Here is a 26023-nt window from a genome sequence, read left to right as displayed (position 1 = left end):
GTTTTGTAACATGCAAGAGGAAATCTGTCTCCTCTATCTGGTTACAAAACAGCTACGCTGTGAGAGCTGCCGGTAAAAGCTGCTGATAGCTCCTGCTGCACGTACTATACAGCAAGTGTAAAGAGAGGAAATGGTGCCGACAACTGGTTTATACCGCTGCCTTCTATAGAGGGGGAGATATTATTTTTTGGGGAGGATGCTACTTAGGGGAGGCATGATACCTGAGAAAAAGAAGAGAATACATGAAGAGAGTAGAAGAGATGATACATGGCGAGATATTATATCTGGGGGAGACAATGGCATGGGGAATGCTACCTGGGGAGGTAGAGATGATAGCTGGGGTATGGGATAGAAATTATACCTGAGGAAGATGATACCTGGCGGGGATATTATATCAGTGAGAGGTGATACCCAAAAAGGGGAATTAGACCTGAAGGGGTAGATGATACCTGAGGGGGGATGATACCACTAGGGTGGGAGATAATACCTGAGAAGAAAAAAGAGTTGATCCTGGGCAAGGGAGAGAAGAAGAGACAACTTGAAGGGGCAATAAACAGATGACCGTGAGGAGGCGGGGAGAAACGTTCCTTATATCATCATGGGGATGAGAGATGATCTTCATTCGGTAGGAGAGCAAAAAGTAGGGGACAGAGAGAAAAGAGCAAAACTGCAGAATTAGACTACACAGGGTTTGCTTGTAGTCTGTTACCATGGAGACGCAAAAGTAACCGAAAAGTCTGGCCCTGCATGGAGACTACATTTCCTCTTGGCTTCTTCACATTGAGACAATGAGAGAATGGAGGAAATCTGGAGTGTACTACAGGAAGGGGAAACCCACAAAGGATGATGCTATTTTGTTCTTTTTCACTATTCTTCTCCTGCCCAGTCTCAATTTCTTCCTTTTCCTTACTGCTCTAATTCTTCAGAGATTTTGGACTTCATGCACACGGTGAAAAATACGGTGGTAATGCATTTCAGTGTGGCCATCCATACTGCTGTGTAACAAAACAAAATGCATATGCATGTGTGAATGAGTCCATATGAAAATGAGTGCAAAGGAAAAGTCGAAGGGTTGCCAATAGCAACCAGATTTCAGCACTCACCTCTCAACATCCCTTTGGAAAATGAAAGAAGCAATCTGATTGGTAGCTATGGGAAACGTCTGAATTTTTCCCATGCACATTTAATTCTAAATCTCTCTGAGTTCTCTTTTTTATTTTATTTTCTTTGGTATCATTTCCCTATAAAGTTAGTCTTCTCGGGTAACCCTATAAGTGGTTGCTGTATGTTACTTATATTTAAACAGTACTGTATGGCACTTATATTTCATCGCTGTATATCAGAATCATTGGTACTATATCATACCTCCCAACTTTTGAATTCGGAAAAGAGGGACATTTTAAGCCACTCCCCTAACCACGCCCAATATCCGGCATAAACACATCACATCACGGCCAGATCCTTCTTCAAATAACAAGATCATATTCTCACTGTGGCTCTCTAGACTTACAATTACAAAAAAAAACTATGGATATCACCAATATTATGTATCAGGTTATATCATCTTTATGTTACTTTTCCTAACTTGGGTATAACATATGCTCATCACGGTGGCAGCAGCAGCTGCAGGACAAACCAAAAGGCTGAGAACAATGAAAGTCAAGAGGCAGACCCTGTGGTTGATGACTTTTCAATTGACAGGTAGCAGAGTTACATGATGGGGATTTTTTTTTTCCAGTTGTGTAACTGCTACCGGTCAATGGCAAAATCATCCACCACAGCCCCCTTGTAGATAGCTCCACACACAGCCCCCTGTAGATCGCTCCAAACACAGCCCCCCTGTAGATCGCTCCACACACAGCCCCCTGTAGATAGCTCCACACAAAGCCTCCTTGTAGATAGCTCCACACACAGCCCCCTGTAGATCGCTCCAAACACAGCCCCCCTGTAGATCGCTCCACACACAGCCCCCTGTAGATCGCTCCACACACAGCCCCCTGTAGATCGCTCCAAACACAGCCCCCCTGTAGATCGCTCCACACACAGCCCCCTGTAGATCGCTCCACACATTAGCCCCCCCGTAGATAGCTCCACACACAGCCCCCCTGTAGATAGCTCCACACACAGCTCATGGTAGATAGCTCCACACACAGCCCCCTTGTAGATAGCTCCACACACAGCCCCCCTGTAGATAGTGCCACACACCCCCCCTCTAGATAGCTCCACACACAGCCCCCTGTAGATAGCTCCACACACAGCCCCCTGTAGATAGCTCCACACACAGCCCCCCTGTAGATAGCTCCACACACAGCCCCCCTGTAGATAGCTCCACACACAGCCCCCCTGTAGATAGTGCCACACCCCCCCTCTAGATAGCTCTACACACAGCCCCCTGTAGATAGCTCCACACACAGCCCCCTGTAGATAGCTCCACACACAGCCCCCCTGTAGATAGCTCCACACACAGCCCCCCTGTAGATAGCTCCACACACAGCCCCCCTGTAGATAGCTCCACACACAGCCCCCTTGTAGATAGCTCCACACACAGCCCCCCTGTAGATAGCTCCACACACAGCCCCCTGTAGATAGCTCCACACACAGCCCCCCCTCTAGATAGCTCCACACACAGCCCCCCCTCTAGATAGCTCCACACACAGCCCCCTGTAGATAGCTCCACACACAGCCCCCCTGTAGATAGCTCCACACACAGCCACCTGTAGATCGCTCCAAACACAGCCCCCCTGTAGCTTGCTCCAAACACAGCCGCCTGTAGATAGCGCCACACACAGCCCCCCTGTAGATAGCTCCACACACAGCCCCCCCTGTAGATAGCTCCACACACAGCCCCCCTGTAGATAGCGCCACACACAGCCCCCCTTTTGTACATAGTGCCACACAACCACCCTTCCCCGTTGTAGATAGTGCCACACAACCCCCCTCCCCCTTGTACATAGTGCCACACAATCCCCCCTCCCCCTTATACATAGTGCCACACAACCACACTTCCCCCTTGTACATAGGGCCACACAACCCCCCTTGTACATAGTGCCACACAATCCCCCCTCCCCCTTATACATAGTGCCACACAACCACACTTCCCCCTTGTACATAGGGCCACACAACCCCCCTTGTAGATAATGCCACAACCCTCCTCCCCCTTATATGTAGTGCCACACAACCCCCTTATACTTTGTATCCACAATGCCGCCAGAGTGGAGAGCGGTAGAGGTAGCCTACTGCTGCCACTCCCTTCTCTGCTTTGACATCACTCGCCGTCAGAAGGAGGCAGGAGTCTTGCAGCGGCGTTCTCACTCGGTGAGGTTAGATGACAGGTCAGGTGACTGCACTGGTCCACTCCCGGGCCGACATCGATCCCAGTCAGAACACCGCCGCAAGACTCCTGCCTTCTTCTGACGCTGATCACTGCTGCAGTCGTCTGGCATGCAGGCCGCCTGTCAGCAGCGATCAGCTGTTTTGATACAGCTGCAGCTCCCAGCGGGACATTATGCAGACCGCCCGGGATGGCGGGAACCCGGTGAGAAACCGGGACTGTCCCGGCGGATCCGGGATGGTATGCTATATAGCAATGCCATTTAGGTACTGTATGGGTCATTGGGCACTGTGTTGCATTCTTATATAAGCACTGTATATCCATATCATTTGTGTATTGCACTGTTATCTGAATAATATGAGGGAGATTTAATAAACACCAGTCTTCGGGCTCATACAGACGAGCGTGATTCTTGTCCGTGTGCTGTGCGTTGAAACAATGCACAGCACACAGCCAAATTGATTTCAATGGGGCTATTCACACATACGTGAATTTTCACGCGAGTGTCCGTTGCGTGAAACTCACTACATGTCCTATATTGGTGCGTTATCACGAACCTAGTCACCCATTGAAGTCAATGGGTGCGTGAAAACCACAGACAGCACACGGACGCACATCTGTGTTGTGTCCGTGTTTCACGCATTACATTAAAAAAAATGTGCTTGCAAGTGCGTGAAAAACACATGCCACATGCAAAGCACACTGATGGATAAACGCAATGCACACGACGATTTACGTGCGTTTCTTACGTGCGTAAATCTGTCACACTCGTGTGAATGTAACCTTAATATGAAGTGTGTTGGAGTAAAACATGTTAAATTTATTAAGAGGCGCATCTTGAGATGTCCTTAAGCCGGAAAATGAAATCTACGAGTGCTATGAGCAGGCCTTGATTTGCACTGCTTTTTGAGCCATTTTCTGACTTTAAACTTAACAGCAGTTTATCGGACCGCTGTTGGCTATGCCCTTCCATTAAACCACGACTGCTTTTCAAATACGGCAAGAGAAAAATTCGCGAATTATAGCGCAAATATGGTGTTTGCCATAATTTGTGACTTTTCTACAGCAAAATACTCGCGCAAATTAATTGATACCCCTGTACGTCTCTAGTAAGTTATTTGAGCACTGTGTGAGGATCTGCAGCATGTGCTAAAATCTGCACCGATTTTTCTGTCATCTGTGAATGGGGTTATGTAAAAAAAACAAAAAACTGCAACAATTCTGCCATATCTGAACGTGGCCTAACTGTAATCATAGGCGTTCATTTCCACCCAAATACCAGAACCTGTCAGAAGCTAGAAAATAAAAACACTGCAGCATGTAAAACATGGTAAGGCCTCGCTCACATCTGCATTGTGGTCCCATTCTGACGTTCCGTCAGAGCTTTGCGTCAGAACGGGACCCGGAACATACAAAAAAGGGAAACCAGAGGTTTCCGTTTCCATCACCATTGATTTCAATGGTGATGGATCCGGTTCACATGGTTTCCGTTTGTCTCCGTTGTGCACCGGACCTGTCGTTTTGCCGGAAGCAATAGCGTAGTCGACTACGCTATTGCTTCGCTGTTGCTTCCGGTAAAACGACGGGTCCGGTACACAACAGAGACAAACGGAAACCATGGGCACCGGATCCATCACCATTGAAATCAATGGTGATGGAAACGGAAACCTCTGGTTTCCCTTTTTTGTATATTCCCGTTCTGAACGGAAAGCTCAGACGGAACGTCAGAACGGGATCCCAACGCAGATGTGAACGAGGCTTATAATCGTGTCACCATTCATAGTAGCATTTAAAAAATATTGCACAAAAATAACACTATAAATATGACCAAACTAGGTCCCTGACTGAGCACTGGTCTTGTGGTGATGGTTGTAGAGAATTGTTCACTTTCATAACAACATAGATCTCTATGGACATTGCAACAATTTAGGGCACAGCATGCAGTTTGTTACTTAAAGGGGTTCTCCACTTTTTACATTGATTTCATTGTCACTTTAGCACATATTTACCTCATCCCTCTATTGTAGCCTTTTCTGAAGTATCGCTTTCACCTGGTCGGGGATTGCAAGTTATAGAAACCTCAGAGCGAACTGCATTATGATCATCGTGCCCCATGTTCCTTGCATCGGTAGGGGTCCTAGTTTACAGACCCCCAAGTGACAAGCACCCCTCCCCCCGTGCTTTCTTGGTGCAGTCCTGCACTTTATAAGCGTTGAGCAGGCAGCTTGCGGCAGTTATTAGTTGGGATGGAGGGGGAGATCAGTGCACAGTGGTATAATACGTGGCCAGCCAACTTCGTGGCTCCGCGGCCTGATGACGAGCGGTGGGAAGCGCCAGAGAAGTACGGGCTAGTCAATGGAGAAGACGGGATGACGAGCGCCCCCTGCCGACGGATGCTTGACATGAGCGATGAAATCCTGTTGCTGATTTTGGATCTCCTTGACCCTTTCTCTCTGCTCAGCATGAGTGGGGTCTGCTTCACATTGTACAGGGTCAGCAGCACAGAAAGCCTATGGGCCAAGCACTGCAGGGTGGGTATGGTGCCAAGGTGTCCGAAATACATCCCAAGTAGCTTATGTATGAATGTCCCATTTAGTAAGACCGATATGCCAATGTTCTGGTGGCCTTTGTGGCAGATCCTACGTTCAGATCCACATCCATTGACCCTTTTACTGACCCTTATTATACTGATGTTGGGAGTGCTCGCCTTGTGGGTATGTGGCACCTGGTGCATTGTCTCCTCTTCCCTCCCTAATGGATTTGAGGATTATTGCAGCTGAGAAGTTATTCTGATTGCTTTGTTACAAAACTTTTGCTCTTTTCCTTGTGGTGTTTTGTAAATGTTACAGAAAAGTAACTATTTGGTTTTATGTAGAGATTTCTCAATATTTTATATAAATTAGGCTCTGTTCACACCTGCGTTGTGGTTCTGTCTGAAGTTTCCGTCAGAATGGGAACCTGAGCTGACACTTATGGGTTTCCATCACCATTGATTTCACTGGTGACGGAGCCGATGCCCGTGGTTTCCGTCAGTCTCTCTTGGGCACCGGATCTGTCGTTTTTCCGGAAGCAAAAGCGTAGATGACTACGCTATTGCTTCCAGCAAAATGAATTCCCTTGTGTTGTATGCAGGTTTTGCCATAGATTAGCCTATGGATGTCACCCCTTGCATTGCAATGATCTATGTAAAAATTATGCAACGGTTGGTTCATGCTGCAGATCCGCGAATTGACAGCATGTCTGCAGTCTGCTGCAGATTTTTTACTGTCCATAGGGTTTTGTAAAACTCTATTCACTTGCATTGTACTGTTCCAAATTCCACAACTGAAAATACTCAAATATGCTGTGTGAGCTTTCTATAAGGCCTAGTTCACATGGAGTATTTCGCAGGCAGGAAAAAAAACAAAACAAAACATACAACTGCCTCAATTCCACCAGGAATTTTGAGGCAGATTTTGACCTGCCTACTTTTTTTTTTTGCAATGAAAAACGCTTTTTCTGCATCCTATTGATTTCAATTGGAGGTCTGAGGCCGCAGTAAAAGGACGTGTTTTTTTTTTTTTAACCCGCTTGCAGCAGAAAGCCGCTTAGGGGAAAAAAAAAACTCCTCCGCCTCCCTTTTGAAGTCAGTGGGAGATGATTTCGGCTCATTTTGGTTCGGATTCTGACGCAGTTTGTCAAAATCGGCCCCAAAAAAAGTACTGGGCCTAGGACTGGATATCTATTTTAACTGCCAGTTTTATCATCCCTAGTGAAGATGTGCCAGGAAGACACAAAACTTCTGCTCTATCATAGCCTACATTAGTAAAAAAAAATATTATACACTGCACTTACGATTATGCCATTATTATATTGCTTCCAGTTCATACACGAAGTAGAGGTAGTGAGATCTTGTGATTGTAAAACAATCCTGCCATATCCATAGGATGTTGTCAAGGACTAGTAAATGCATTGAAAAATTTGAATATTTGGAAGGATTTTAAATGTGGTGATGGACGTTTAAGATTATCATGAGCACACTCATTGATGTCAGTGGTAACTTTGAGTTTTGGTTTTTTTTCCCGTTCAGGTTGCTTTTGGCTCAAGTTTTAGGACAGTTTGTGCTGACTGTACCCCTAAAAAAGCCTTTACGCTGATGTACATGTGGAGGAAGTTGTACAGGACTTTGCCTTATAACAGACAATTGCAAGACTTATTTTTTTCTGGACTTCCACCAAAAAAATATTGGATGCAGTGGCTCACACTAGAGGAAATGGTTCCACTCCCCTCTATCCAACTCCCAGATTACGAAATTGAAGAAATCTGGGGAATAACTAAAGATCTCCTTGATGATAAGCATGAAGGTTAGTCTTAAAATTGTAAATTTTATTTTGTACTTAGTGTTATAACTCGGGTTAGTTGTATTATGCTGTATTACATAGTTACATAGTTACATAGTTAGTACGGCTGAAAAAGACACATGTCCAACCAAGGGAAGGGAAAAGGGAAGGAAAAATGTCTACACATAGGAGCTAATATTTTTTTGTTCTAGGAAATTATCTAACCCTTTTTTAAAGCCATCTACTGTCCCTGCTGTGACCAGCTCCTGCGGTAGACTATTCCATAGATTCACAGTTCTCACAGTAAAGAAGGCTTGTCGCCTCTGCAGCTTGAACCTTTTTTTCTCCAGACGGAGGGAGTGCCCCCTTGTTTTTTGAGGGGGTTTTACAAGGAACAGGATATCACCATATTTTTTGTATGTGCCATTAATATATTTATATAAGTTAATCATGTCCCCCCTTAGTCGTCTTTTTTCAAGGCTAAATAGGTTTAATTCTTTCAATCTTTCCTCATAACTTAAATTCTCCATGCCCCTTATTAGCTTCGTTGCTCTTCTTTGTATTTTTTCCAACTCCAGGGCATCCTTTCTATGAACTGGAGCCCAGAACTGAACTGCATATTCTAGATGAGGCCTCACTAATGCTTTGTAAAGTGGCAATATTACATCTCTGTCCCGCGAGTCCATGCCTCTTTTAATACACACAATATCTTGCTGGCCTTTGAAGCAGCTGATTGACACTGCATGCTGTTATTGAGTTTATGATTTACAAGAACACCCAGATCCTTCTGGATCCTTCTATTGCCTTACTTGAAATGACTTCTCTACTCCCTCTACAGTGTTGAGGGTCTAGCTTACAGCAGATTAAATGGTTTGGAACTAGACGGGTGGCGCTATCGCTAGCATTCCCTAAATAAGTTTGCCTCTTCAATGTATAATCACACAGATCAGTAATGGTGTGGCACCCTGCCTTTTCCTGTATACAGTGATGAAGCATTTTATTTTATTTTTTAAATGCGGTTTTCACAAATATTGCACAATTTTACATTCTGCAGAGTACCTAAAATGTTGCAATATCAATGACTGACTCAATATATGCTTTTTTTTTTTTTTCCAGTTATAGATGAGCCTTTGGAAGAAGTACGTATCTCCTTGTACAAATATGACTGGAAGGAACTGTATAACCTGGCACTCAAGCACCATGGGGAATACTCCAATGTGCAATCACATGTACTTAAAAAAAATATCTCTGAATGTAAGTATTGTAGACCAGTCTATGTACAAAGAGCAGGGGGTTCATCACTCCACAGGGCGCATCACCCCATCAGGTGGAAGGGGGTGCTCCGCTGGCTCCCTTCCCCCTGCTTGTTTCAGAAGCGCCTAAGCCCAGCAACTCAGCAGTCGCCTTTCCGCCCGTGCGCTTTTTCGCTCCGTAGCGTCACTACCGCTGTAGCAGCTGCTAGCAGCGACACCAGGCATGAGGGCGTGGGCGCTGGGCCTCCCCATGGGTGGCAGCACCACTAGCAGCCGCTGCTACAACGGTAGCGGCGGCACTAGAGCAGAGCAGGGAGGGGTTCCGCTTCAGGAATTGCCCCTAATGTCACTGTACATATATGGACTGACCTCAAGCGGAACGCTCCAGGAGCGGAATCCCCGGCCACACGGGGGTTCCGCTCCTTCAGGGAGCTACAGGAAGGGGGTGCTATCTACAAGGGTGATGTGTGGCACTACCTACAAGGGGGCTATGGGCTGTGTGGCACGACCAACAAGGGGGCTGTGGGCTGTGTGGCACTGCCTACAGGGGGCTGCATGGCGCTGGCTACAGGGGGAAACTGTGAGTGGTGGGCTGATGGTCATTTTACTGTGAGTGGCGGGGGAAATTAATAGGAGGCAGTAAATACCTGCGTCGCCCGCTTGGAGATTTTTTTTTTCCTGTGCCTTTTGCATTAGCTTCAACGGCTTAAGAACAAGAGCAAAAAAAGTCAAACGCTGTCAATTCCTGAAGGAATTTTAAGGGAGATTCTTTTTTTTTTGCCTTACAAAAAAATGCTGTGTGAACATACCCTACGCATGTAGTGCTTGTGTTTAGCCGTTTTCTGTCTACTATTTTTGGTAGGGGTGCCCTGAGGAAATTTTAATTTTTCCAGCGGTGCCTCGAGTCCGAAAAGGCTGGGAAACTCTGTACTAGGCTTAAAAATCACGCCGGCCTACGCAAGGATCCCGTTGTGGAGCAGCTCAGTTTGTCGTGGGACGGGGCCTAGACGAGTACAGTTTTTGCTTGAGGGCACTGTCTACAAGGTGGGGGGGCTGTATGGCATGATCAAGGAGGAGGTGGGGGATTATACTGTGTGGGGGCCACTAAGCTGACATTATTCTATGTAGGGGTACTACAGGAGGCATAATGTGGACACAATTAGAGGTCAGAATACTGTCCTTGAAGGGGTTGAAAAATATTATATTGTACTTTATAGGGGCACTAATGGGGCATTATACTTTTTCTATGGGGCATTTTTTTTTTTTTTATTGATGGAGCGCCGAAAGATCATTTTGCACCGGACGCCATACATTCTAAGGTCGTCCCTGTATGGGGCTATTCACACAGCCTTTTTTAATGGACCGTGTGATCAGCCTGGTAAATAATAGGACATGTCGTTTTTTGTTTGTTTTTCCCCGGATCCCTCATCTCAATTTGACACCCTGTCGTGTGACTATAGCCTTAGCTGCACCAGGGCCCTGCAAATTAAGCCCCTCTCATACATTGCTGTATAGGCTTTCTGCCAGCAACCATGATCCCATGGTAAAGGCACAATTTTGGCAATCCATATATTTAAAGGTAATGTGTTGCTAGAAATTAAATTATTTTTTTTCAGTTAAACGGTTAGTATATAAATGATTACACATTGTTTTCATTTTTTCACAAGTCAGGAAATATTATAAATTAGATTCTAATTCATAACATTTCCATGTGCTGGTCACTAGAGGGAGAAATTCCCAAAATTGCAGCATTGGCAATGTGGTAAAGCAACCTCATTGCTTTATGCTGCAAATTTGGAGAAGACGCACTCGCTCTAGTGTCCTCACACAATCCCCCCTCTATCCTGGCTAGTGCCAGGAGAAAGGAGGGGGTTGAATGGTCAAACCTCCTACACTGTGTTCCGCCATTTTCTGAGCGAATGCAGTGTAGGAGGATTAGATACAGTGGTAATCAGATGGTATAACACTAACATACATACACAAACATAACTTACCTGCTCCTGCCGACTCCGCTCTTAGTCCTTGCGTCTGCGCTGCCTTGAACATATGGCCGGAAGTCGCGACCGGAAGTCGTCATCTTACTGTCCAGCCGCGGCTTTCGGTCCACATGAAAATGGTGCCGGATGTCGATCTACCGAAGACCTAGCGTACGCTATAGTGAATGGAATGGCTCCTGTTCGCATTCTCTATGGATGTATGTGCCGTATTCCATCTCTGTATGTGTCGTTAATCGACACATACCTAGGTGGAAAAAAAAAATGGCAGCCCCCATAGAGACGTAAAAGAGTAAAGTACAACACAAACACAAATAAAATGTATTTTAATGACCTACTAAAAGCAATATTATACAGAAAAAAAAAAAATTGTGGCCTCTTCCCTTTAAGGATTAACTCATGCAAGGCGCACTTGCGTTGTATTTCTGCAGTGTAAAACAATGTGTGCCTTTTGAGAAAATATATTCTGCAGCTTCTCTAGTCCTTGCATTGTGGAATATTTTTCCCATAGGCATGCATTCTGAAGCTGTCTGCAGCATGTGTTTACGCTGCAGAAATACAATAGAAGTAAGCCACGTGTGAGCACACCCGAAGTGCGCTAAGGCCTTGTTCAGACTTAATGTTGATTTTGCCTTTTGTTTTGTTTAGGTTCTGTTGCTGTTTAGCTTAAAAAAATAAATATATACATGCAAAATCTGCATTAACCCCTTAATGACCAGCCTATTTTGGACCTTAATGACCAAGCTATTTTTTACGTTTTTCAATCGTCGCATTCCAAGAGCTATAACCTTTTTATTTTTGTGTCGACATAGCTGTATAAGGTCTTGTTTTTTGCGGGACAAGTTGTATTTTTTAATAGCACCATTTTTAGGTACATATTATTTATTGATTAACTTTTTTTTGGGGGGGAATAGAAAAAAATCTGAAATTTCGCCACTCTTTTTTTGCGTCCTAAATCTACGCCGTTTACCGTGTGGTATAAATAACACAATAACTTTATTCAGTGGGTTGTTATGATTGCAACGATACCAAATTTGTATAGTTTTTGTATGTTTTACTACTTTTACACAGTAAAACCGCTTTTTTTTTCAAAATTATTAGTTTTTCTGTCTCCATATTTGAAGAGCCGTAACGTTTTTATTTTTTCACCGATGCGGTTGTATGAGGGCTTTTTTTTTTTGCGGGACGACTTGTAGTTTTTATTGGTACCATTTTCTAGTAGATGCGACTTTTTGATCACTTTTTATCACATTTTTTTTAGAGTCAGTATTCACAGAAAACAGCAATTTTTCCATAGTTTATTAATTTTTTTTACGGCGTTCACCGTGCGGGTTAAATAATGTAATAGATTTATAGTCGGTCATTACGGACGCGGCGATACCAAATGTGTAACTTTTTAACTTTATTTTGTTTTTTTAATAGTAAAGCATTTTGTAAGGGGAAAAGCTGGGTTTTTCATTTTTTTTTTCACATTTTTTTTAAATTAACTTTATTAAACTTTTTTTTCACTTTTTTACTAGTCCCATTAGGGGACTATAATATGCGATTCTGCGATCGCATTTATAATACACTGCAATACTCTTGTATTGCAGTGTATTACTGCCTGTCCGTTTAACACAGACAGGCATCTGCTAGGTCATGCCTGCGGCATGATCTAGCAGGCATTCACTCCAAGCAGACCTGGGGGCCTTTATTAGACCGTATCGCCGGGGGAGAGAGGGAGCTCCCTCCCTCTCTCCAAAACCACTCCGATGCGGTGTTCGCTATTGAGCACCGCATCTGAGGGGTTAAACGTGTGAGATCGATACTAATATCGATCTCACACGGCAGAGCAGGGACGCCCCCAGCCCTCAGCTGCCTCTAGCAGCTGAGAGCAGGGAGATTTGACAGCTCCCTGCTCTGTTTACTTATTCCGATGCCGCGACGTAAAAAGTCTATGGCATCGGAATAAGGCCCGTTAGTGACCGACGTAGAAACACGATGGGCCGGTCACTAACGGGTTAAATGTGCACTGTATAAACAAGGCCTTGGGGGAGATTTATCAAAACTGGTGCAAAGGAAAAGTAGAGTTTATCCAGCAATCAAATTTGTAGCAGGGTAAATGCCTTAATCAGACTTATAAATGACGACTGAAATCCAACTGATTGAAGCGACTTACATCAGCTGCTTTTCCCTTTGTTCAAACCCAGGAACGCTTCGTTCCCCCTTCTCATGCTGCTATGCCACTTTGGGAGAGCATGCCCCCTTACTCATGGGTCCATCGACGCATGAGTAAGGGGGCATGTTCTCTCAAAACATCTCGGCACAGTCAAGAGGCATGAGAATGGGAGATAAGCATTCTCGGCTCTAAACAATGAAATAACAGAACCGTTCGATTTGAAGCAACTGCGAGTGTCTTATTTCTAAGCCTGTTTAACCCGTTAGTGACCGGCCCATAGTCTTTTTACGTCTGTCACTAACGGGCCTTATTCCGATGCCATAGACTTTTTACGTCGCGGCATCGGAATAAGTAAACCGAGCAGGGAGCTGTCAAATCTCCCTGCTCTCAGCTGCCAGAGGCAGCTGGGAGCGTACCTGCTCTGCCGTGTGAGATCGATATTCGTATCGATCTCACCCGTTTAACCCCTCAGATGCGGTGCTCAATAGCGAGCACCGCATCTGAGTGGTTTTGGAGAGAGTGTCTGTGTCTCTAATGACAGCTGGGGGCCTAATAAAGGCCCCCAGGTCTGCCAGTAATGAATGCCTGCTAGATCATGCCGCAGGCATGACCTAGCAGATGCCTGTCCGTTTTAAACGGACAGGCAGTAATACACTGCAATACAAAAGTATTGCAGTGTATTATAATAGTGATCGGAGAATCGCATATTATAGTCCCCTAGTGGGACTAGTAAAAAAAAAAGTTTAATAAAGTTAATTAGAAAAAAATTGAAAAAAAATGAAACTCAGTTTTTCCACTTACAAAATGCTTTACTACGGTATTAATAAAAAGTTACACATATTTGGTATTGCCGCGTCCATCACGACCCCAACTATAAATCTATTACATTATTTAACCCGCACGGTGAACGCCGTAAAAAATGTAAAACTATGGAAAAATTGCTGTTTTCTGTGAATCCTGACTTTAAAAAAATGTGATAAAAAGTCGCATCTACTCCAATGGTACCAATAAAAACTACAAGTCTTCCCGCAAAAAATAGCCCTCACACAACCGCATCGGCGAAAAAATAAAAACGTTACGGCTCTTCAAATATGGAGACACAAACAAATTTTGAAAAAAAAAACGTTTTTACTGTGTAAAAGTAGTAAAACATACAAAAACGATACAAATTTGGTATTGTTGCAATCATAACCCGCTGAATAAAGTTATTGTGTTATTTATATCACACGGTAAACGGCGTAGATTTAAGATGCAAAAAAGAGTGACGAAATTTCAGGTTTTTTCTATGTCCCCCAAAATGGTGCTATTAAAAAATACAACTTGTCCCGCAAAAAACAAGACCTTATACAGCTATGTTGACGCAAAAATAAAAAGGTTATAGCTCTTGGAATGCGACGATGGAAAAACTTAAAAAATGGCTTGGTCAGTAAAGAGGCTCTGTCACCAGATTATAAGTGCCATATCTCCTACATAATCTGATCGGCGCTGGAATGTAGATAACAGCAGTGTTTTTTATTTTGAAAAACAATAATTTTTGAGCAAGTTATGAGCAATTTTAGATTTAGTTTCTTAATGCCCAACTGGGCGTGTTTTTACTTTTGACCAAGTGGGTGTTGTAAAGAAGTGTATGAGGCTGACCAATCAGTGACTAATCAGTGTCCTACACTTCTCATTGTTCCAGCCCAGCATGATCCACAGCACAGTGAGATTGTGCAGTGAAAGAAGCTGGGCTGGAACAATGAGGAGTGCAGGACACTGATTGGTCAGCCTCATACACTTCTTTACAACACCCACTTGGTCAAAAGTAAAAACACACCCAGTTGGGCATTAAGAAACGAAATCTAAAATTGATAATAACTTGCTCAAAAATTATTATTTTTCAAAATAAAAACCACTGCTGTTATCTACATTCCAGCGCCGATCAGATTATGTAGGAGATAGGGCATTTATAATCTGGTGACAGAGCCTCTTTAAGGTTTAAAATAGGCTGGTCATTAAGGGGTTAAAGAGAACCTGTCACCAGCATTTCACCAATTAAACCAGCAATACATGGTGAAAGTGGGTGAAAAATGTATTTTTATGTAACCCATAACGATTTTCTGTCTGCTCTGTACCTTCTAGTATAACATTTTTTTTTTTGTTTTTTGTGTTCCTGCACCGTATGCTAATGAGCATAAGTCATATTCTCAAAGTCCTTCTGAGATTACCCAGCCTCCTTACTTTTGATTGGCAGCTCCTCGCCCACCCCCGCCCCCCCTCCAGCACACAATCTTGCGCATCAATGTTCTGGCGCAGGCGCACAGCGGGAAACCATAGCAGCAACTAGATATGAGGCCCAGACTAAGCAGGGAAGGGTGTCTGACCATACATGACTGGCATATGAACGCCATCTCCGAATAGATTTTGGCCTTCAGGGCAGGCCAGTTTTCGGTGGTGGGTGGACATAAGCAGAACGAATGAGTCTGCCAGATTATTACTATAAAAGGTGCAAAATGTTTGTAGACCGTTATTTACGGTCTGAGGAGTTTAGGAGAGGGGATAATGGTGGTAAACTTTTGAAAGCCGCGAGGAGTGAGTAGAGCTCAATAGGTGACATGCTGGTGACTGGTTCCCTTTAATGAGGCTCTGTCACCAGATTATAAATGCCCTATCTCCTACATAATCGACGCTGGAATGTAGATAACAGCAGAGGTTTTTATTTTGAAAAACGACCATTTTTTAGCAAGTTATGAGCAATTTTAGATTTAGTTTCTTAATGCCCAACTAGGCATGTTTTTACTTTTGACCAAGTGGGTGTTGTAAAGAAGTGTATGAGGCTGACCAATCAGTGACCAATCAGCATCATACACTTCTCATTGTTCCAGACCAGCTTCTTTCACTGCACAATCTCACTGTGCTGTGGATCATGCTGGGCTGGAACAATGAGAAGTGTATAACACTGATTAGTCACTGATTGGTCAGCCTCATACACTTCTTTACAACACCCACTTGGTCAAAAGTAAAAACACGCCCAGTTGGGCATTAAGAAACTAAATCTAAAATTGCTCAAAAATGATCGTTTTTCAAAATAAAAACCACTGCTGTTATCTACATTCCAGCGCCGATCAGATTATGTAGGAGATAGGGCATTTATAATCTGGTGACAGAGCCTCTTTAAGGTGGTGTGAGCACCCTACTACACATGACTGCTGGACTGTGTATATGATAGGAGCGCAGTGAGGCTCCCAGCTGCAGGTGCACACGTAGAAGTTATCCACGGCTACTTCCACAAATTCCTTTAGTTTGAAGGTTGAGCAATTGCCCATGGCAACTAATCAGGTTTCTGCAAAATGAAAGGTCGAATCTGATTGGTTGCTATGGGCAACCACTACCTTTCCTTCGCCCTAGTTTTGTTAAATTTCCCTGTTAGTCTACACAGAGCCTGTCCTGTGGCAGACATAAAACGGATTTCACAAGGTTTTCCAGTGACCATGGCCTAGCGTCCGCATAGGACATTAATAGATCAATGGTGGGGGTCAGACTTTCAGCACACTCGCCAATCAGCTGTTTGAAGGCACTCTGGCTTATTTCTTACACTGCTCTATAGTGTACAGTGCTGTCACACTATTGGTGGAGGAGCACACCATTACAGCTTCCTCCCACTTGCTTGGTCCCCACTGATCAGATAGGCAATCAATGTCATCTCTCCGGACAGCCCATGTAACTACTGTCCCTCATGGCCAGTCATCGATGCCACCACTTAGATGCCTGTTTTGGCTTTTAATTTGGCACTGCCCATTTTAACTAGTTACTGGTTTAAGGTATTTAAATTCTCATGTCCTTGTCACCGACTACTTGTCTTTTGGTCCTCAAAATTGCCTTGTTCAACTTTAGACTAGGAACAACAGACACACCCTGTACCATGGCCACTTTTTTTTTATTTTATTTTTTTTCTTTAGACTTTAGTTTTAGCTCAAAACCATAGTATTACATTGGATGGCTACCTTCCATGTCCTTTTGGGAAAAAAATAACAAACAATACCTTATGAAGTAATTTACCAACATAGAGGATGTCCTTATGAATTTGTAAAGTATGGGGCCTCTGGCTTGAGTCAGTCTACCAACAGACACTTGAAGATTAGAACGTGTCTTTCTTACCAAATTTCTCATTATTGCAAGTAATGTAGTTTGTTTAAAGTTATTTATGTTGCGTTATTACTATGTAACATATCATTCGTATAAAGGCTGGGATATTGATCTAGCACATATGTATATGTTCCATGTATGCAACCTATTAAATGAAACTTTTTTTTTTTTTTTTTAACTGTCGCATGTGGGAGAATCTCAGACCCTGATAGCCTCCCAAACCATGACTACAAGCTGCTCCCTCCTAACCTAATCCCTCACATGACATACATGGCTAACTCCTGTAAATCTGTCCAAAATCCTTTTTATCCAGAGGTCAGGACAATTCTCCCTTGGTTAAACTGCTTGCCAAAATGTTTCCAACACCTTCTTTTTTTTTTTTTTTTTTTTTAAATTCTTTCCACAAATAACCAGCTTGCAATTTTTGACTGAAGATGCCCAACTGAACTGTGAAAGCATACTGCTAATAGATTTAGACATGTATTATAAACTCCATTCCATTGACCATAACTTTTGACTTTTTAATCAGGTCATGAGGATCTGGAGTGGCTTTATTGCCAATACAAGAGAAACCGTTTCCAGTGGCTATTTTCCTATTGGCTCTTTGGCCTCTCAAAGTCATGTGCCAAACAGCTGCAGAGAATCTACTTGTGGTGGCAAAGATTTGATAAGAATAAAGTATCTCGTTGGGGTTCCACAGACTCCGATGTCAAGTATCTTGCATCACTTCATTGCATAACAGATGACTTCTGGAATGGAAAGCTGGCCAATGGAGATGAAAATATAGGTGAAAATCCGAGTTGCTTTTTTTGCAAGCTTAATATGAAATGTTTTATGAAACTATTGTTTCTGTAGGGATTTGGGGTCTTCCATTCAAATACATGAATGCTTATAAAACTTATTTTTTTTTTTACTGCAAAACAGACTGCGGTTTAGATCCACTACTGCCACAATTTAACAGCTGTTGAACTGCAATTTAAAGGTGTTGTCCAATTTGAGCAAACTCTTTTTTTTTTGTTAGGATAGTACCCCCAAAAATAAGGAGACTACAGGTCCTCCCACTGTTGGGACACCTAGCATTCCTCTGTAATATATTGGGGAACCCAGTAGCAAGTCTCCTATGGTTGCATTACTCAGAAAATTAATCACTACACTTCTAATTGAAATCAATAGGCTGTTAATGTAATTCATGGACATGTTGGGCACTCCAGAGCAGGATACAATTTGTAGCAACTCTCTGCTCTGGCTAATAGGCTACTGAACAGGAGATATTCTGACTAAATAGATATTTGAAAATGGGTTTTCTGAACGGGACAACCCCATTTAGCTTCAATAGAAAAATCTAAATTACGGATCTGTGTGGTACAGATCTATGCAACCACACCCATATAATTCTTTGGCCCCATACTGTACCTCTGTGGGTCCATGTACAGGGTAGGGATTTGTTACTAATGGTGCAGCAAATTATTTACAGTGACTCAATATATGTGGATTTGGACTGGCAGGTTGTAAATTCTTCAGAATTTGAGTTTTTCATTTTCAAGATAGTAAACTTTCTTATACAGAACTAAATTGGGAAATGCTGCTTGGCTTTCATGGGACTTAATCCAGCTATATTTCTAGAACTGTTACACTACTGGTATTAGTGTATATCAAGTGATGTTTACTGCAGTACTGTTTTGGCTTGTTTCCTTGTCTGTCTATACTGGCTAATGCTTACCTGTTAGTAAGCAATCCTGGCATTTCATTGTGAGATGGTTACATACAAGCTTCTGGACTGGTAATGGTGGTTCCTCCTATAGGAACTTGTAGATTTATAAAATGTGGGTTTCTATACCTCTGAAGGATGGGTACGTTATACTAGAACATGGATTGAAACTTATTGCATTAGTATTTTTTACATATGTACAGTATCTTAGGTCTCCAAGTGAGCTTTCAACTCTTATGCCTCGTGCACACAACCGTTGTGCCACTCGAGCCATTTTTGATGGCATCCGAGTGGTGCCCGATAGTCTTCACAGACCCATTCACTTTAGCGAGTGAATCGGGTCTGTGAAAAATGGGGAGGAGACCTCCAGCTCACCTGACACACTCCAGTGTGTTGTGAATGGCACTCGGGTCCTCGTGTCGACACACGGTGAATGAGCAAAAAAGGGGGAAGGAGTAGGATCCAGCGCTGAGTCAAGTTTAAAAATGGATTTTCTGTTCCAAGTTTATTGGAGTGGAGGTAATGTCCTCGGGGCCTACGCGTTTCGGACAACTGCCGCGTCCTTAAACTTGGCTGTAGTGAGACAAGCCAAGTTTAAGGACGCGGCAGTTGTCCGAAACGCGTAGGCCCCGAGGACATTACCTCCACTTCTTACTAACCCAGGACTATCTACAACTGGACTTCCTTTTATTATTTATGCCAATAAACTTGGAACAGAAAATCCATTTTAAACTTGACTCAGCGCTGGATCCTACTCCTTCCCCCTTTTCTGTGAAAAATGATCGGAGTCTCCAATCTGAGGAAAGATAGAACTATCTTTCCTTGGATCACTGACGGGACTCGGACATCTCACACTGTCATGTGCATGAGGCGTAAAGGTATGTTTACAGGCAGCGGATTTGTTTCAGAAATTTCTGACTGAAAATCCATTGTATACGTCTGAATGGGGTTGTTTCTGCATCATGTGCGTGGATTTTCAAGATGAATGGGACGGTCACACATTTCGGTAATGAATGACTTATGAACCTACCCTTTATGTAACCATATACATAGTTGATAAGGTTGGAAAGACACGTCCAAGTTCAACCCATAATTCTACCGTGTAAATCCAGAGGAAGACAACCCCCCCCCCCCCCAGGGGTTGATGGCAATTGCCTCATTAGGGGTATAAAATCCTCCCTGGCTTCAAGTATGGCAATTAGAATAAATCTCTAGATCCACATCCCATCTCCTGAATCTAGTACTCATAACCTGTAATATTATATTTTTTCAAGAAAGGCATCAAGGCCCTTCTTGAAATTATTCAAAGAATCAACCATCACAACATTTCCATAGTCTCACTGCTCACTATAAAGAATCCCCATCTGACTATGGTGAAGCCTTTTTTCCTCTAGACGTAGAGGATACCCCCATGTCATTGTTACAGGCCTAGGATCATTAGAAAGATCTGTGTTGTCTAGGGATGTCACGATCCCAGAATTTGGACTTCGATACCGATACTTCGTTTAGTATTGCGATTTCGATACCAATTTCAATACTTTTGCCAACAGTAATAATAAAAAAAAAATTCTTCAGTTTTCTGATGTGAGATGAATTTTGAACGCGCCTCACATTAATAGTAATTAATCCCGTCATGTTTCTCAGTCATAATGGGTTAATGTGTGAGGTACATGATGGGGTTAATTACTATTAATGTGAGGAACATGGAGGTTAAATTCATCGCACCTCACGCCTCACATTAATAAGTGAATGAAAGCCGTGTTTCATTTTTTTACAGCGTACACATTATAAATGATGCAAAAAAATTGTTGTGCGCGCCATTACTGAATGTGTGAATATTTTATGTATTGAGACTTATTTTAATGTTTGTTGTAAAAAAGGTGAATGTATTTTTTTTTTTAATTTTAACAATACTTTGTTACTTTTTTTAAACTTTAATGTACTGACATATATCAGATATGTGCCAGTACATTAGCCTGTGGACAGATAGCACACAGGCAGTTGTTGGGACATACTTGGGTATGTCCTAACAACATGAAATATGGTAAGACAGCCCTGGGGTCCGTCAATAGACCCTGGGCTGTCTGCCCATATATGGTATGGCCCTCGATCGCATCACAGGAATTCCCACCCCCCCCCCCTGCTCATTTTCCCCTGAATGCTGTGATCGCAGCATTCAGGGGAATAACGGCGGAGATGAGAGGTTTCTCTGATCTCCGCCGTTATAGAGCGGGGCTGCGGCTGTGTAATACAGCCATTGCCCCGCTCCTGACAGGAAGTGCGCGCGCGGCCAGCATGAGGTGATGCGGCCGCACTGCACTAATGAGCGGCAGTTCAGGCACTGAGGACAGAACATGGGGGTTTTGTAGTGCGCCTGCAATGTTCTGTCTCCAGTGCTTCCGCTCATTAGTGCAGCGCTGGCCGCATCGCATCATCCTGACCCCGCAAACTTATTACTCAGGAGCGGGGCTGTGGCTGAATTACATAGCCGCAGCCGCGCTCCCATACATTCATGTATTACTATACTGAGCTGTGCGGCTGCGCAGCGAAGTATCGAAATACAGGAAATGGCGGTATCGAACCGTTTAGGGATGCACAGTATCGAAGTTTCGTGGCACCGTGCATCCCTAGTGCTGTCTAGTTATGTATTTGTACATTGTAATTAGATCACCCCCCCCCCCCCTCTAAACCGGCTTTTTTTCTAAACTGAATAGTCCCAAGTTTGCTCTTTCTTGGCACTGCAATCTGCCAGTTTCCTTAATACCTTGGTTGCCCTTTGCACCAGTTCTAGTTCAGCCATGTCCTTATACACAGGTGCCCAAAATTGTACACCACACCCCACGTGTGGTCTGACTATTGATTTGTAAAGAGGCAAAACTATGTTCTTGTCATGAGCATCTATGCCTTTTGGTGCATCCCACAATTGTATTTGCCTTGGCAGCAGCTGCCTGGCACTGGTTGCTAAAGGTAAATGTACGGTCCACCGATATCTGTCTTTTTCAGTAGTAGTTTTTGCACAGTGATTTACCATTTAATGCAGAATTGTAAAACCTGTTTCCTCAGGCTAAGTGCATAACCTTTACATTTATCCACATTAAACTTAATTTGCTATTTCTGTGTAGTATTACATATCCTCTTCTCTGATTACTTTACAGAGCTTAGTATCTGCAAATACTGGAATTATACTCTGTAAACCCCCTAACAAGGTTATTAAACATATTAAAAAGAACAGGGCCCCTCAAATCTCACTCGCGTTACAATTCAAGGATTGACTGATTCTTTGGCGAATGCTATAATTGGGCATGGTTAAGGCATATTGGCCGGATGAAATGTATTCTCTTGGACACATACTTACAGACCAATGTACGGTTCATACCTGATGTATCTGCTCAAATAATTTTGATGCATTTGCTTATTTTGACTTTGTATTTCTCCGTACAGATGTGTGTGATGAACATTCGTTTTATATTGTCATTTTGTATGCATAGTGGCTGCTGTTCCTTAAAGTCTTATGGAATACTGAAAACTTGTTGTTCTGATGTATGTGTGCAATGGACTGTTTTATTTTCAATAGAACAAGTTTAAAAAAAAAAACGGGGCCCAATACTGAACCCTTTTGTACCCAACTGGTAACTGCAACCCACTCTGAGGATGTACCATTATTAACCACCCTCTGTTTTCTACCACAGAGCCAGTTGTTAATACATTTTCCCCCAATCGCAGCATTTTCATTATATATACCAACCTCTTATGCAGCAGAGTACCAAACGCCTTTGAAAAGTCTAGATACACCACATCCACAGCCTTATCCAGGTGCAGTCTAGAACTTACCTCCTCATAGAACTAATCAGATTGGTTTGACAGGACCGATCCCTCATAAACCCATGTTGATGCGTTCAACTGTTTATTTGCATTGAGCTACTATAATAGCATCACTTAGAAAACCCTCAAATACTTTACCCACAATGGAGGTTAAACTTGCAGGTCTATAGTTTCCGGGCTCACTTTATGACCCCTTTTTGAAAGTTGGCTCCACATTCGCTATGTTCCTGTGGAACAGAGATAGTCATGATAGACCCTAATTTCTGATGTTTAAGGATTCTATCACTGTACTTAATTCCTTCAGAACATGGGGGTGTATACCATCTGGATCTGGTAAATTGTCTATTTTACTGCCTTTTTTTAAGGCGGCACTGCTTCTTGCTGGGTTAAGCAGGTTACGTTTTGTAGAAAATTTACTGTCTGACATCTGATTTTTCATTTGTAGATACAGTAGAGGCAATTGGCATTTTCCTCCTCCACAACATTTTCAGTTTTCTTTATGTAATTGAAAAATATTTTTGGGGTTATTTCTACTTTCTTTGGCGACAAGTGTTTCAATCTTTGCTGCTTCTGTCTTTTAAACAACTTATATTTTTTTATTTAAATTGTTTAATGCCTTGTCACTACCATCCTGCTGTAGTAGTTTGAAAGATTTACCATTTATTGCCCACCCTTACCATTTTATTTAACCACTTCAGTTTCATCCTATTTCTAGCTCGTTTATTCCTGTAAAAAGATATCTTATGGGAACTATTTTTAAGAGCCTTTTTTAAAAATGTCCCATTTAATTTGTGTATTGTTTTTGAGGACATTGTCCCAGTTTATCTATGCCCTTAAGAGGCTCTGCCACCACATTATAAGTTCCTATCTCCTGCATGATCTGATCTGTGCTGTAATGTAGATAAGTGGTTTTTATTTTGAAAAACTCATTTTTGAGCAAGTTATGAGCAATTTTAGATTTACACTAATTTAGTTTCTTAATAGACAACTGGGCGTTTAACTTTTGACCAAGTGGGCATTGTAAAGAAGTGTATGACACTGACCAATCAGCGTCATACACTTCTCTCCATGTCCATTTGTGCTCAGCACAGCGTGATCTCGCAAGATCACGCTGTGCTGTGATTAAGTCCCACACAAACTTTACCGAAGTGTCAATAGACATTGCGTCCTGGCTGGAGGTGATGTCTATTCACTCGCAAGACACTTCAGTTAAGTTAATGTGTGTATATGTGACAGCACAGCGAGATCACGCTGTGCGGAATGCAAATGGACAAGTGTATGACGCTGATTGGTCAGCGTCATACACTTCTCTTTACAACGTCCACTTGGTCAAAAGTTAAATGCCCAGTTGTCTATTAAGAAACGAATTAGCATAAATCTAAAATTGCTCACAACTGATTGACTGGTAGCTGAGTCCTGGGAGTAGACCTGCTCGAGCAGGCGGGATCTGTGTCTGTATCGATCCCACTTGTTTAACCACTCAGATGCAGCGCTCAATAACAAGCGCCACATCTAAGTGGTTTTAGGGGGGGGGTCTCCCTTTCTCACCCTGTTTATCCTGCCTCTAAAAAAAATGTGATGGTGATCAAAGTCTCATCTACTCCAAAATGGTACCAATATACTACAAGTCATCCGGCAAAAAAAAGCCCTTATACGCTACATCGGCAGAAAAATAAACGTTCTGGCTAACAAAAAAAAAATGTTGAAGTGTATTTACTGTGTAACAGTAGTAAAACCTAAGAACTATATATTCAGCCATTACAATTGCGGAAATACCAAGTTTAAAGTTGATTATACCACAGTGTAAACAGCATAAAATAGGCAATCTTTGAGTCCTATTTTTTTTTTTTCTGCCGCCAAAAAAACCATAATAAATAAATTATATGTACCTCAAAATGGTCCAATTAACCCCTTCCGGACATTTGACGTATCCATACGCCAAAATCGGGTAGGGGAAGTATGGAGCGGGCTCAGAGTGAACCCGCTCCATATGATGCCGGTGTCTGCTGTTTGTTACAGCCGACACTTCAGAGTAACTAGCGGCATCGCGCTTGAGCACGATCCCACTCGTTTAACTCGTTAAATGCTGTGGTCCATAGCGACTGCAGCATTTAAATCGTTAGAAGGGAGCGACCGCCTCTAACATCTCATTGCGCACCCCACAACGCAATCGCGGGGGGGGGGGCGATGGTTGCTATGGCTTCCTGGGGGCTTAATGAAGGCCCCAGGTCCGCCATCTTTGTACACCTATTAAGCCTTGCCTCCGGCAGGGCTTAATAGATGCTTAATAGATGCCTGCAGGGGTGAACCTAGCCCGTCTGCGGCGAACTATAAAAAGGCGTGCCCCCCCCCCCCAAATCAATCTACATTTTTTTTAAATGGGAAAACATTTGATGTTTGTTTGTTAGGCCCTGTTTACACGGAGTATTTTGACGAGTTTTTGGACGCAGAAACCGCTCCGCAAAAACCGGCCGAAATTGCCTCACGAGAAAGAAGGGACATGCCCTATCTTCACGCGTTTACTCCTCTGACCTCCTATTGACATCAATGGGAGGCAGAGAAAGGGTATTTCGCTGAGTTTTTTGCCCGTAGCACTCAATGGCCGCGAGCGAAAAACGCAGTGACAATAGCGTCCAAATTACGTGCAGGAAGGACAAAATCTCCCTCAAAATCCCAAACAGAATTTTGAGGCAGAATTTTCCTCCTGCAAAAAACTCAGTGTGAACATAGCCTTAAAATGCTGTTTGGCAGTAAGAATAATTCTTTAAATATTTTCCATACTTCAATCAGTGCAAATAGTACAGTCTGCACTGCACTGCCCCATATCTCTCCTCGGCAGCCGGTCTCATTTCCTGCGTCACTCTCTGCGATTTCATTCAGGCCAGTCTAGGACGGATCGCGCTTAGCGCTGTTTTGAAGCGGCACGTCCTGGGCTGGTTTCTTTGCTCTACCTGCTGTATTGTTGTGGTCTGCCTGTGTTGGCTTGATGACCGTGGTGGATTAATATGATCTTAGGCCATGGGCTGTACACAAGTTATGGGCCCACACTCTTCACGTAAGTATCACCTACATGTCAAAGTACATCACATGCAGACTGTACCTTAGACTGAGCATCTGCTGCCACACTCACACTTCCACACAGCCCACATCACTTGAATTTACATCGATTGTAAAACCAACATTACCAATAATACCCCATACTGTTACTGAATAATACTGCCACACCATAACCACAGTGACTGAATAATACCCCCATACTGTTACTGAATAATACCCCCATACTGTTATTGAATAATACCCCCATACTGTTATT

General features: G+C 43.1%; 1 protein-coding gene and 1 long non-coding RNA gene across 2 annotated transcripts in view; one reads left to right on the top strand and one right to left on the bottom strand.

The window, feature by feature from the left end:
* The window catches only part of LOC142761088 (uncharacterized), a 36087-nt gene extending 30326 nt beyond the window's left edge, over window positions 1–5761 (bottom strand). The window contains exon 1 of the long non-coding RNA XR_012883502.1: window positions 5341–5761. This is a non-coding gene — a long non-coding RNA (uncharacterized LOC142761088). The remainder of the gene's footprint in view (window positions 1–5340) is intronic.
* Window positions 5556–26023, top strand: part of LOC142761087 (uncharacterized) — a 31791-nt gene continuing 11323 nt past the window's right edge. The window contains exons 1-4 of the mRNA XM_075864274.1: window positions 5556–5862; window positions 7401–7674; window positions 8767–8904; window positions 17710–17967. Of these exons, the coding sequence (XP_075720389.1) occupies window positions 5578–5862; window positions 7401–7674; window positions 8767–8904; window positions 17710–17967 (955 nt within the window). The 5' untranslated portion in view covers window positions 5556–5577. The remainder of the gene's footprint in view (window positions 5863–7400; window positions 7675–8766; window positions 8905–17709; window positions 17968–26023) is intronic.

Source organism: Rhinoderma darwinii, chromosome 4 (assembly GCF_050947455.1).
Source record: "Rhinoderma darwinii isolate aRhiDar2 chromosome 4, aRhiDar2.hap1, whole genome shotgun sequence".
In the NCBI taxonomy this organism is placed as follows: domain Eukaryota; kingdom Metazoa; phylum Chordata; class Amphibia; order Anura; family Rhinodermatidae; genus Rhinoderma; species Rhinoderma darwinii.
This window is presented reverse-complemented; position numbering and strand designations above follow the sequence as displayed.